This window comes from Mercurialis annua, linkage group LG8 (genome assembly GCF_937616625.2).
Source record: "Mercurialis annua linkage group LG8, ddMerAnnu1.2, whole genome shotgun sequence".
NCBI lineage: Eukaryota > Viridiplantae > Streptophyta > Magnoliopsida > Malpighiales > Euphorbiaceae > Mercurialis > Mercurialis annua.
In genome coordinates this window covers 32143828-32156167 of record NC_065577.1, presented here as the reverse complement: position 1 = coordinate 32156167, position 12340 = coordinate 32143828, and the positions used below count along the sequence as shown (strand labels likewise).

Here is a 12340-nt window from a genome sequence, read left to right as displayed (position 1 = left end):
TTTCTTGAGGCTACTTTGGGTTCAAACCCGAGTTTCGTTTGGCGTAGTATTTTTGAAGCACAAGATGTTATGAGGAAAGGAGTAAGGGTGAAGATTGGGAACGGTCAGAATACTCGGATTTGGGGCACGTTGTGGCTGAATGATGATAACAGGGGAATGATTTCCACGCCTATGCCAAATGAACTTTCTAGTTCAGTGGTTAACAATCTTATGGAAGTGGGCAGTAGAAATTGGGATGAAAATCTAGTAAGGGATGTGTTTGACAGTGTTGATGTGGAGAAGATCCTGAGCATTCCTACTAGCAACCGAGATATTGAAGATGGTTGGCGTTGGCGTTTCGATCCTAAAGGAAAATTTACGATTAAAAGTTGTTATAGAGCCGTATGTGGAGAAATTATGGATCAGCCAAATGCAATGTGGAGTAGGATTTGGCAGCTTCAGATCCCGCTTCATGTTAGAAATTTCCTATGGAGGGTTTGCAAAAATTTCCTTCCGACGGCGGAAGCATTAGCTCGGAGGAAAGTGTTCGTTTATAGTCAATGTTCAGTGTGCTCTTCAGGAACCGATACTGCAGTTCATCTTCTGGTTCAGTGTTCAATGGCAGCGGATTGTTGGAAAATTATCAAAACGCCGGACTTGCATGGGGTGGTGACAGTGGTAGACTGGATGAACAAATGGCTAACAGAGATGGCAATGGAGGAGAAAACGCTGAATGCTATGGTTTGCTGGAATCTTTGGTTAAATAGGAATAATATCGTTTGGCAGAAGAACGCGGGCACGGCGGATTCCATCATCGCTGCAGCTGTTAATCAGCTCTCAGCTTGGAACGTGGCTCACGTTAAAGATGAAGAACTCAGATCAGTAGAGTTACTGAAAGGCGATGGTACAGTAAGCTGGCTTCCTCCTTGTCAGACTTGGGTGAAGGTTAACTGTGACGCTGCATGTTTCTCCAATATGCATGGAACAGGTCTGGGAATGGTTGTCAGAGATCATATGGGCTGTATTATTCAAGCTAGATGTGTTAGAGTCCATGGGAACTTCTCTCCTAGGTTGGCAGAAGCTATGTCTATCAGGGAAGCATTGAGTTGGTTGAAGGGTTTTCCGAACATTTGTATTGAGTCGGATGCGATGGAGGTTATTTTAAAAATTAGGAATTCTGAGTTGTCTGAGGATATCCTAATTGGTGATTGTGCGACATTGGCAAAGCAGTTTAGTAATGTTGTTTTTAGTTTCGTGAGACGATCTGCGAATCAGGCAGCGCACATTCTTGCGCAGCATGCCCGTTCCATTTCAGGTCATCAGGAGTGGTTCTGTCACTTTCCTGAATTCCTCACAAATATAACTGCTTTGGATTTTTAATATAAGCCCATTTTGATTGTTAAAAAAAAAAACTGGAATTGTATGTTTTTAACACGAACCTGCTAAGCCTCAATTCGAATACGCTAAATTTACGTAATAGATGAATTGTGTTATTGTGTTATGACATTTTAACACCCTATGGCCTAATGTTCATTTTTTTTCAATTAATTTTCTTTTCCTTTTATATTTTCAATTGAAATCTTTTTCTATCAATTTGTGAGAAACAAGAATAATAAATAAACGAGTGAAGGTTCAAAAAACCCCCTGAATTTGGCACGAAGTATCAAATAAGCCCAACCTCACAAAACCGGATCAAACCACCCCACAACTTGTCAAAACCGGATCGGTTTCACCCTTTTGACCAAAAAAGAGAGTGGAATAAGCTACTTTTAAAAATTAACCCTAATTAATCTTAATTAAAACACTAATTGATTTATTTTATTTAAAATTTAAGTAATATATAATTGGGGGTTTTTTCTACCTTTTTTCTAATCACTCTAACTAAAATTAACCCTAATTACTAAACTGAAAATACTAAACCGGCCGCCGACCACCTCCGGAATCAATTCCGGCCACCCCTCCCCGACCCACCTCCGGAATAATCAAATGAAGAACAGATCCACCTGGGATCTGTTCTTCATTTTGTTCTTCAAATGAAGAACAGATCCCAGGTGTGGGATCTGTTCTTCATTTGAAGAACAGATCCCAAATTGGATCTGTCCTTCACGAAGGACAGATCCCAAATTGGATCTGTCCTTCACGAAGGACAGATCCCGGGGATCTGTCCTTCAAAAACGAAGAACAGATCCCAGCGTGGGATCTGTCCTTCAACGAAGAACAGATCCCAGACGGGATCTGTTCTCCGTTTTTGAAGAACAGATCCCGTCTGGGATCTGTTCTTCAGTTGAAGAACAAATCCCGTCTGGGATCTGTTCTTCAACTGAAAACAGATCCCAGACGGGATCTGGAGCGGAGACGCCGGGGGAGTAGCGGCAGAGACGCCCGGGGAGTAGCGGCGATGGTGGGTATGTTCGGCGGCGGTGGGTATGTTCGGCGGCGGTGGGTATGTGGCCGGAGAAGAAGATGATAGTTGGAAAAAAGCATAAAAAGATCCCTTTGATTTTATTTTGAAATCAATTTGATTTTTAAATTATTAAAATGTAATAAGTTATAAAAATATATTAAATGTTAATTTTGTGAATGATTTAAATATTAAGGACTATTTTAATCTTTTAACCCTCTAAAACCACTTAAAGTAATGTAAAACCGGAGAGTGTGTTCACTCTCTAGGGTGAGAGTGGGGAAGGGGGTATTTGATACGTTTTTGCATAGTTCTGGGGTGGTTTGATCCACTTTTGCGAGGTTGGGCTTATTTGATACTTCGTGCCAAGTTCAGGGGGGTTTTTGAACCTTCACTCATAAATAAACTAACAAAGTTTGATGTGGAAACAAATTACCAATCATGGAAACCATTAAGCACCCTCTAATCTAGAGAGAGAAACATTAATGTAATAAAAACAAATTTGAGAGAGAATAAAAAGAAAAGCAAAGAAACAATATTGGAAGAAGAACAAGAAGAAAAGAATGAAAGGAAGAAGTGATATCCATCATTCAATTGCATGTGCTTCTCCTTCAATCCCCATAATATTTCCCCCTTTCTCTCCTCTCCTCCATTAATCAAATCCCTCCCCTCTCTCCCCAATTCCAACTTAATCAACTTCACTTTCTAGGGTTCTTAATTTCCTTTTCATCATCACTTAACCAAAAAAGCTCATCACATCACATTCATATTATATACACACATATACCCATAATACCCATTTATGCACTCATTAGAATTATGCATATTTTTGTGTGAGAGAGGGATAGGAAAGTAAAAGAAAGAATCTTTTTTCACTTTTCTTTTGAATTTATCAGAAGAAGAAGAATGAAAAGACTCAATCTTTTTCTCTTTTTCTGATTCAATTTGGCTTCTTTTTTGACTTGGAATACAAAAAAAAGTTTGAAAATCACTCCTCACTGGATTTATACAAGGAAAAGAGGAGTTGGGTATTGGTGATGCTTATGTAAAGATTGAAAATTTGTTTGAAAGATGATGGCTATGGAGAAAGATTTTGATTCAAAGCTTAGGATTCAAAGCAGCAATAACTCTTCAGCATCTTCTTCACCATCCTCTTCTGTTTCTTCTAATAATAAGAACATCGCTAATGTGCAGAGATCTAAAAGCTTTGCATTCAGAGCTCCCCAAGAAAATTTTAGTATTCAAGATTTTGAGCTTGGCAAGATCTATGGCGTTGGTTCTTATTCTAAGGTTTGAATTTTCTTGGCTTTTTGTTATGTGGGGATGTTGTGTTTGTTTGGTGGTATTATGAGATTACCTTTTGGTATGATTTTGTATCAGCTTTTGTTATAATGAGTATGTTCAGTGGTGATGATTAATGAGTTTTGTGCAATGAATTCAATGATTTTCCTTTAAAGTAATGTCAAATGCTTGAATTTTATATGCACAATCTGTGATTTAGTATTGAAATCTTGCAAAAAAGATGTGAATTTAATTTAAGAGCAGGACGGATTGACGGATTAGGTGCAAGATAAGCGCGTTTCGTGTCGTGGGGTTTTGCTGATTATTAGTTTTTAATTATGGGAATTTCTAAGTTAACATATGTAATTTTGAATCTTAAGTTTATGTTGGTTCATTAAGAAAATGAAGAAGAATTTGTGGTTTGTATTATTGGAGTCTGATATTTACTTTTTTACTCATCCATCTGTTCTCTTCTTTTTTCTCCACCCAATGAAACATTAAAGAAGAAGTCTTGAAGCTTTAAGTTATTTCAGAAAAGGAAAAGAGAAAAGCTGTTTTAGGTGTTAAGAAGTCAGTTGAATAGAAAGAAAAATATATTAAGGTTAGTACATTAGTGAGATGACAACCTTCTATGACGGGAAATTTATATGGTGTGCTTCTAACAAGAAATTACAATGATTTTTTAAAGTAAAATAATTCCCTCTTTTTTTATCTTTTCTTGTGATCCAATCATATGTGAGGTAAATTGTCGGCAAGCTTTTCCTGTTCATGCGGTGGCTTTCTTTATTGCTGTAAGATTTACGTGTATCCAAATTTTGCTTTAGTTTCAGTTTATACAACAGCATGCTGTTTTCTGTGGTGTTTTCTGAAAATTTGTGTGAAATTGTTCCTTTTGCTTCTTAAAGGAGAATTTGTGAGCTTGTGACTTGCTTTATTATCAGTTTTGACCGTCGTCATTTGTTTTCTTATCCTTACACGTCAAGGATTTTTGGCCTCTTAGCTTCGTGTTGGGAATGACTCAATCTAGTATAATATTAATTGGTCTGTCAGGTAGTCAGAGCAAAGAAGAAGGATAATGGAATGGTTTATGCCTTGAAAATCATGGACAAAAAGTTCATCACAAAAGAAAATAAAACAGCTTACGTGAAGTTGGAACGCATTGTTCTTGATCAATTGGATCATCCTGGAATTGTTAGGCTATTTTTTACTTTTCAAGATTCTTTTTCTCTTTGTAGGTATCCCTGGTAACAACCTTTCAAATTTCTATTTTCTTGTTTAGTTTACATTTATTCCTTTAACACGACACACAATTTTATTGGTGTATGGAACATAAAGTTTTTCTCATTGACTTTATTCTGCAGACATGGCACTTGAATCGTGTGAAGGTGGAGAGCTTTTTGACCAAATAACCAGAGTAAGCTGATGCAAGAATCTCATTAATCTGCACTTCATTTTATTGAAACCCAGACTTTCAGTTTTTCTTATCATTTGATGCAATGCAATTAATGTGAAAAGTGGCATTGGTTCTATTAATGACCTTGTCATCTAAGGCAAAGAAAGAAAAGGAAAATTTTACCAAGTTCTAAAATTCTTAAACCCTCTGTTGCTTACCAAGTTACTCTCTCATGAAGCATGAAAATTTAAAACATTTATTAGGCGGCATTACATTTGAGCATACAGTTCATGCAAAGTTGTTCCTAGTGCTCTAAATTTTACACTGCATCTACGAATGAGGTTTGCATACTTTACATTGTCATTCAATCAAAGATTGCATTTGAATCTTCTTAGGATAATTGCAAAAGGTTCTTCTAGCTAATAACACCACATCTTGGTTTTAAATGCTTTAAACTTGGGCGGAATAGGCTGTTTTGTTTTAGAATTTGTGCTGTGGCCTTTGTTATGTTGTTTTAGCAAATCTGTATAATTTGTATTCATGCAGAAAGGCCGTTTATCAGAAACTGAAGCTCGCTTCTATGCGGCAGAAGTAGTGGATGCTCTTGAATACATACATGGCATGGGGTTAATACATCGAGATATCAAGGTAACGTGTTATAATGCATGGCCGCTTATTTATTCTGGCATTTAAAACATTCTAAGCACTTAAACTGCAGCCGGAGAACTTGCTGCTTACAGCAGATGGACATATTAAAGTTGCTGATTTTGGGAGTGTGAAGCCAATGCAGGATAGCCGCATCACTGTCCTTCCAAATGCAACCTCAGGTATCAGCTGGGATTTTATAATTTATAAAGTGATCGACTTTTTCTTTGATTATTGGATTAAATTTGCTTATGTTGATGCACTGCTTAGATGATAAGGCTTGCACATTCGTGGGCACAGCCGCATATGTCCCTCCAGAAGTCCTCAACTCTTCTCCTGCAACATTCGGGTAAAGGAATATTTTTGTAGTTGATAGCGTCTGAAATGATATTCCAATTGCAATGAACTTACAGGAGAAGCAGGCACTTGGTAGTATTTTCCAGGATTTTTATACGGGATCAATAGTTATCAATTAGTTTTTTGTGTTGATTTTTTCTTGATTATGTAGGATAACCTTTTGCGTTTTTACCAAATTCAAACAGAAATGACCTCTGGGCACTTGGCTGCACCTTGTACCAGATGCTTTCCGGAACTTCTCCTTTCAAAGATGCCAGTGAATGGCTAATATTTCAAAGAATTATAGCCCGGGATATTAGATTTCCCAACTATTTTTCAGAAGAAGCTAGAGATCTAATTGATAGGTTATTGGTAAGCGGCAAAGTTCTTGCAGATAATACTGTTTATTTATTCTTGAAATTTTGTTAGATAAATTTACTTTCGTAATTGCTATACTTTCAGTTACTAAAAATATTTCTCTATTTGGGTGTTTGGAATAGTAAAAAAACTAGAAGCTAATAAAGGTTCTCTCAAAAGTTGCATCTCATTGTCTTGGATTATGTCCGCATGGTCACTACTCCATATCTTTTGCTAAACAGGGGCCATATCTGCATATGAAACAAATTCTAATTTCATGTAGACTGCTAGGTACCATTTTCTTATGATAGTTGTCCATAATAAGGATGAAGTTGAAGATGCAATATAATTTTTCTCAATTGTTTGATGGATGTAGAAATAATTCACGTGATTTTGGATTTTTTTTGGGGATAACATTGTATCATTTTCTCCTGGATCGTGTTGCCATTCGGTGTATGGGTATCAATTTTGTTAAATTTTTTAAGGCTCATAACTAGTTGACAAGGGGTAGGCATGTTTATGGTGGTCAGGTCACACAAATCTTATGGTACTAGAAGTGTGTTCTACATATATTACATTCAAAATTTCAATGAAGTTAACAAATTATAATTTTTTTTTAGTTGTTGCCAACTTTTAGGTATAGTTGCTCAAAATAATCCTATATGAATTATGAAGTTCATTATTGCTATCTTAATTCTCTATGTGATAATGATGTAGGATTTAGAGCCCCGCAGAAGACCAGGTGCCGGACTTGAGGGCTACGCTGCACTAAAAATCCATCCGTTCTTCAAGGGAACTAACTGGACAAATCTAAGAGACCAGACTCCTCCAAAACTCGCTTTGGAGGTAGTGGTTTAACTTCCACCGATTTCCAAGTCCATTCATTTTTTTGTTTGCAGTGCTCTCCCTTTCATAATTTTGAGCTTTCATGAAATTTGGCCTTACTCTTTAATAGGCCCAGTCTGGCGATAGTGAGCATGATGCTGATTCTTCATGGAATCCGACACATATTGGGGATGGTTCAGCAAGACAAAGTGATGGCAATCTTGGAGCTTCATCATCTGGTTCTATTACTAGACTTGCTTCAATAGACTCTTTTGATTCCAAATGGTATTGACTTAACAACACTCTTTCCATTAGTTCGTTTGCTTCAACCTGTTTTTTCTTTTTCCAACTACAACAAAGATTTTGTGATTATATCCACGCAAAATTCTTGGCCGTAAACTCAGGAGATACAGAAGTTCTCCAATCTTTTCTGTTGTTGTCTTTCAAGTTTTAGTTCGTGCAATTAATATGCTTTTGGGCCGACAATTTATCAAGTCAACTAATTTCAAGTGTAGATTTTCGGACAACTTATTATATTATAAAATCCCAACCTTTAGCGTTTTTTGCGATTTAAGCACATTATTTAAAACTTGGCATAAAAATCCCAACCTTGCTTTTTTTGCATTTTACTGCCCAAATGCCTTATCCGGTGTCATTTTAGTCAGTCGGAATGGCCAAAACGACATCGTTTTTGTTGAAAAAATGACCTAAAACGGCACTTACCTATATGATGAAAAGTTGGGATGTGGGTTGCCATTTTTTGAATGATGTCCTTAAATCGCAAAAAACACGAAAGGTAGGGATTTTTTATACAATTATGAAGTTGAAGCAATTTAAGGTAAACTGACTAATTTAAAATTGTATGGAGGCCTGGGAACTAGGTTTGCATTCATGATTTTTTATCTGAACTAGCAGAACATCTGTTGAATTGAAACTTGATGTTAGATTTTCTATGTTACCTTATTCGTCGCGTAAAAACATTATCAAATGGCCAGTTGTAATGAAATCTAAAATTTCTTATTCTTTAAATCTAAAATAAAATCATAATGTTGCTTACTATGTCTGCTGACTTCTTTGTTTCAATGTTTAATTGAAGTGATTCTAATCAAAGTATTTGGATTGACAAAGAAACTTGATATTTTTGAATGTTGCTTCAGTCAGTGTCTTAAAGTCAACTGGAGAAGCTGGTCTGACTGGTCCAACCAGGAACAGTGGCTGGTGTGGTTCAGGAGTCAAAAACTGGAAACCCAAAAAACCATTCTGACCGGGGGTTTGGGCCGATAAAAACCGAACCATTAAAAAAATCGTTAAAATTTTTTAAAGCAGACTTTTTTACTAATTGTACAGACTAGCCAGTAGCCCATCTTGTTTGGCCGCCAGTTCAATTTTTAAAATAGCGGTGTCATTGTCTTAAAGTAGTAACACACTTTTCCTAGGTCGCATAGAATATCTAATCGTTTTGTTTTAAATGCTGCAGGCAACAGTTTTTGGATCCAGGGGAATCGGTTCTTATGATCTCAATGGTGAAAAAATTACAGAAAATAACAAGCAAAAAAGTGCAGCTGATTCTCACTAACAAGCCAAAATTGATATATGTTGATCCATCGAAATTAGTGGTAAAAGGCAACATAATTTGGTCTGACAATTCCAATGACCTGAGTGTACAGGTTTCAAGTCCATCACATTTCAAGATTTGTACGGTACGCATTATTTTTCATCATTTTCATGTGCAGTAATTGCAATACCTCATGGGACTGGCTTGAAATTACATATTGAACATGAATAATGTGCTATCGCATTCTATGCTTTGCTTGCTGCATTTCTATATTCCTTCCCTTAGAATTTAGTCTCAACTATTGCGTGCCCAGCATGGCATCATATGCTTGTTGCACAGAATAAAAATGGAAAACGCCAAAATGAAAAATAATAAAATAATATTTCTTACAAGAATATGTTATTAGTATAATTCTTTTAAATTTTAGAAGTGTTTCTAGAAATGAAAATGACACGTCGAAACGTAGGACTTGATAAGTTCATAGATCATTTATTTATTCATTGCTTTATTGAAAGAAAAAAATTTGTTGCAAGTTGACATTCTCGGTCCATCTGTTTTTGAAAATTCTTGATTATCCATCCTTCTATTGCTCTTTTCAAATTTCTGATTCATTGTTGTGTACTGATTCAGCCGAAGAAGGTAATGTCATTTGAGGATGCAAAACAAAGGGCTTGGCAATGGAAAAAGGCAATTGAGAGTCTTCAAAATCCGTGAAAACTTATCTGTGACTTTTACGTTCATTCTTTGGTGTTATGATATTGTAGAGCAATTCAGGATTCTTAATGCTGTTGATATCCCAGAGGATTATTTATTATCCGGAAAGAGGCTGAAGTTGCAGATTTTACATCAGTCGGCTGCTCCCTCTAGCTCTCGATCGCGGTTGGTTAGAACTGAAGCTTCGATGAGGGTTTTATTGTCCATTTTAAAGCTTTGTATGATTAATTTGTTTGAACCTGATTTGCAGGGTTTGTAGGGGGGTATGGTTCGGAACTCGTTTACTGTATTTAAAGTTACACGCCATCAATGAAAATTTATATTCACGAAATCTATATCTGATTAATTGTCTTACATGTACTGTGATCAACTTCTTATACTTATTTTCTTCGTTGATTTTGTGTCCACCCGTGTAAATTCTTGTAATGCCCCTAATTTTCAAAATATGGAATTTTTGAAAATGCGGTGAATCGGAAATTAGCGGCGGTAGAGTACCGGCTTAGAAATTAATTTTCGGTGTTTAAATGCATGTGATTGATTTATTTGCGATGTTTGATTAATTATTTAAATGTTTACGTGTGCATGGCTACGAAAATTGATTTATTGTGCATGGGTGGCATTTTTGTAATTTTCGGCCATTAAATGATAAAACCGATTTAAATAATTAAAACGTTAAAAAAATAAATTATAAATATATTTGCTCAAGATTTGATCATATATGAGATTAATTTAGTTCGGAAACGTTTTTCGAGAAAGATTTTACGGAACCTCGAAAACCGTAAAAATAATTAAATAAGCTACATTAGCTTAATTTGGGGAGAAAGCAAGTGAATAAGAAGTGACACATGTTGGACACTTGTCAACATGCATGTAGCCTAAGTTATGACTAAGAGTGGAGCTAATGATTGAGATAAAAAAAAGGGTAAGTTAGACCCCACAACTTTTCAATCCAAATTTCTATAATTGGAAATCTTTTTCTTCTCCATTTTCTTAGGAGTAAAAAAAATATTAGTTGAGAAAACCAAAAGTCATTCTCTCTTTTTCCTTGTCTTGGCCGAACCAAACCCTAAGAAAAATAACAAACCCCATTAATTTTAACTCAAGCTTTTTGAGAAAGGTAAGATTAAAAGCTTCTTTAAATGGGTTTTATGTGATTATTTTTGGTGGAAATTAGGCTCAGCACTATCAAAAGCCTTAATATTCTCACTCATACGGACCCACATGTTTCCTTGCAATGATACGTCATTCTTCTTCAACCTTTCTTTTTTATATGTTTTCTTGATTTTTTTACGATTTAAGAATTTAGAAAAACGAGATCCTCATCACTGGAGATAGCAACATAATAACGAGAACGACGAGAAGAGTGATCATAGAGATATTAAAAGGTTTGAAACTTTCTAATTTACTACCACAAGCAGCGATCGTGGCTTATATGGTGGATGGTGGCGGTGGGTATGAGAAGATTGTGGCAGCCTGTTTGGTGAAAAAAAAGATGTTGCGGTGAGACAAGAGCTCACGGGAAGGTTGGTTTTGCAAGAGATTTCTTTAAAGTGTGAGCTTAAGGTATTTTCATTGCAATTCAAAGTCTTGATTTGAGTTATTATTATTGAAAATTTTAATATTTGGAAATGTGTAGAGTCTGTAATTGCCACAATTTTTTGAATATTACTGAAGGCATCAAGTAGTAATAATTCAGATGATATGATAATCGGCGTTCGTGAAATTGCCCACCAAGTGTTTGATGTTTTATCCAAGTGAAAGTTGTAACTCTCACACTCCCTTGACCAATTTGGTTCAAATTAAATGTTCTTGCAAAAGTGGTTAATTAGTTTTTGATAAATTTAATTTTACATTTGTAGGATAAGTGGGGTTGGGTTAATTAGTTTTTAATCAAAAAGACCGGATTGTCTAAATTTGAGGGTTTTAAATGTTGTAGATCAACTAAGTATGGAGGCTAACAAAGCAGTACACGTTAGTGATGATAGTAAGGCTGATAAAGATGGAGCTAATTAGTAAGGCTGATTAGGATGGAGCTAATTAATGCAATTGGAATTGATTGTTTAAGGGTTCTGTATATTGTGAATTTTAAGAATTTGTTCCAAATAGCCTTTTACTTGCGGTCCTTGAAGAGCTACTAGCTAGAAGTGCTAAACGGGATCATAAAGCTGCTAGGAAGAAGGAATTGGCCAAGTGCTCTTATTTATATTGGCTTGAGTATTGCGGTAGTTCTGTGTATGTGTAGTTGCTTTTGTTATTTTATTAAAAAAAAGAAAAGGTTATGGATGTCATTTTTGTTGTGAAGTTGTTTGATGGAACCAGAAGTTATCATGTGTTCATGAATTAGAGTATTAAGAATCGAATAACTGTTGAAGGTATCATTAGTTTTTGTAATCTAGCTAATACATTTGGACTATCCATTTCTGCAATATTGTTGGATGATTTTAGCATAATTGGAAACCATGTTGATTAGAACAAAAGATCAATTCACCCCTTCTAACTTGGCAAAAATTCTATAAAAGGTCATTTTAGAATATCGGTCAAAAAAATCAACAACTATTTTGTAATCTTATTTTATATAACAATAAATTTTAGGCTTAATTACTTAAAAACCACCCACCTTGAACTTTTTTTCCGTTTATACCCTGACCTAGGAAATAATCCATTTATACCCTGACGTAGGTGTTTATGTTTCACCTCTACCCCGAGGCACTAAATTAACCTCTTTTCATTTAGAAAAAAGTTTAAAATAGTCCTTTATTTAGAGAAAAATTCATTTCTAATTAAACTCTAATTAGCTTTGGTTAAAAATGAAGAACTATTTTAAACTTTTTTTTAATGAAAAGAGGTTAATTTA

The 12340-nt window shown here is 35.4% G+C and overlaps 1 protein-coding gene and 1 long non-coding RNA gene across 2 annotated transcripts; both read left to right on the top strand.

Moving 5' to 3' along the window:
- The first annotated feature begins 2832 nt into the window (after positions 1-2832).
- LOC126660540 (3-phosphoinositide-dependent protein kinase 2) lies at positions 2833-9817 on the top strand. Its single transcript, XM_050354104.2, has 11 exons — positions 2833-3670; positions 4712-4892; positions 5023-5075; positions 5601-5702; positions 5773-5881; positions 5970-6048; positions 6242-6407; positions 7110-7238; positions 7348-7502; positions 8695-8917; positions 9403-9817. The coding sequence occupies exons 1-11, from the start codon at positions 3452-3454 to the stop codon at positions 9484-9486; spliced, it is 1500 nt and encodes a 499-aa protein (XP_050210061.1). The 5' UTR covers positions 2833-3451; the 3' UTR covers positions 9487-9817.
- Positions 9818-10434: 617 nt separating this feature from the next.
- LOC126659733 (uncharacterized) lies at positions 10435-11912 on the top strand. Its single transcript, XR_007635060.2, has 2 exons — positions 10435-11049; positions 11423-11912. It is a non-coding gene; the product is annotated as an uncharacterized LOC126659733 (long non-coding RNA).
- Positions 11913-12340: the final 428 nt, after the last annotated feature.

Excerpts from the sequence above, each read along its gene's own strand:
- LOC126660540 (XM_050354104.2), top strand. The coding sequence starts at position 3,452 with ATGATGGCTATGGAGAAAGATTTTGATTCAAAGCTTAGGATTCAAAGC. Across the intron at positions 5,703-5,772 it reads TAATACATCGAGATATCAAG|CCGGAGAACTTGCTGCTTAC; the intron begins GTAACGTGTTAT and ends CTTAAACTGCAG. Across the intron at positions 7,503-8,694 it reads GACTCTTTTGATTCCAAATG|GCAACAGTTTTTGGATCCAG; the intron begins GTATTGACTTAA and ends TAAATGCTGCAG.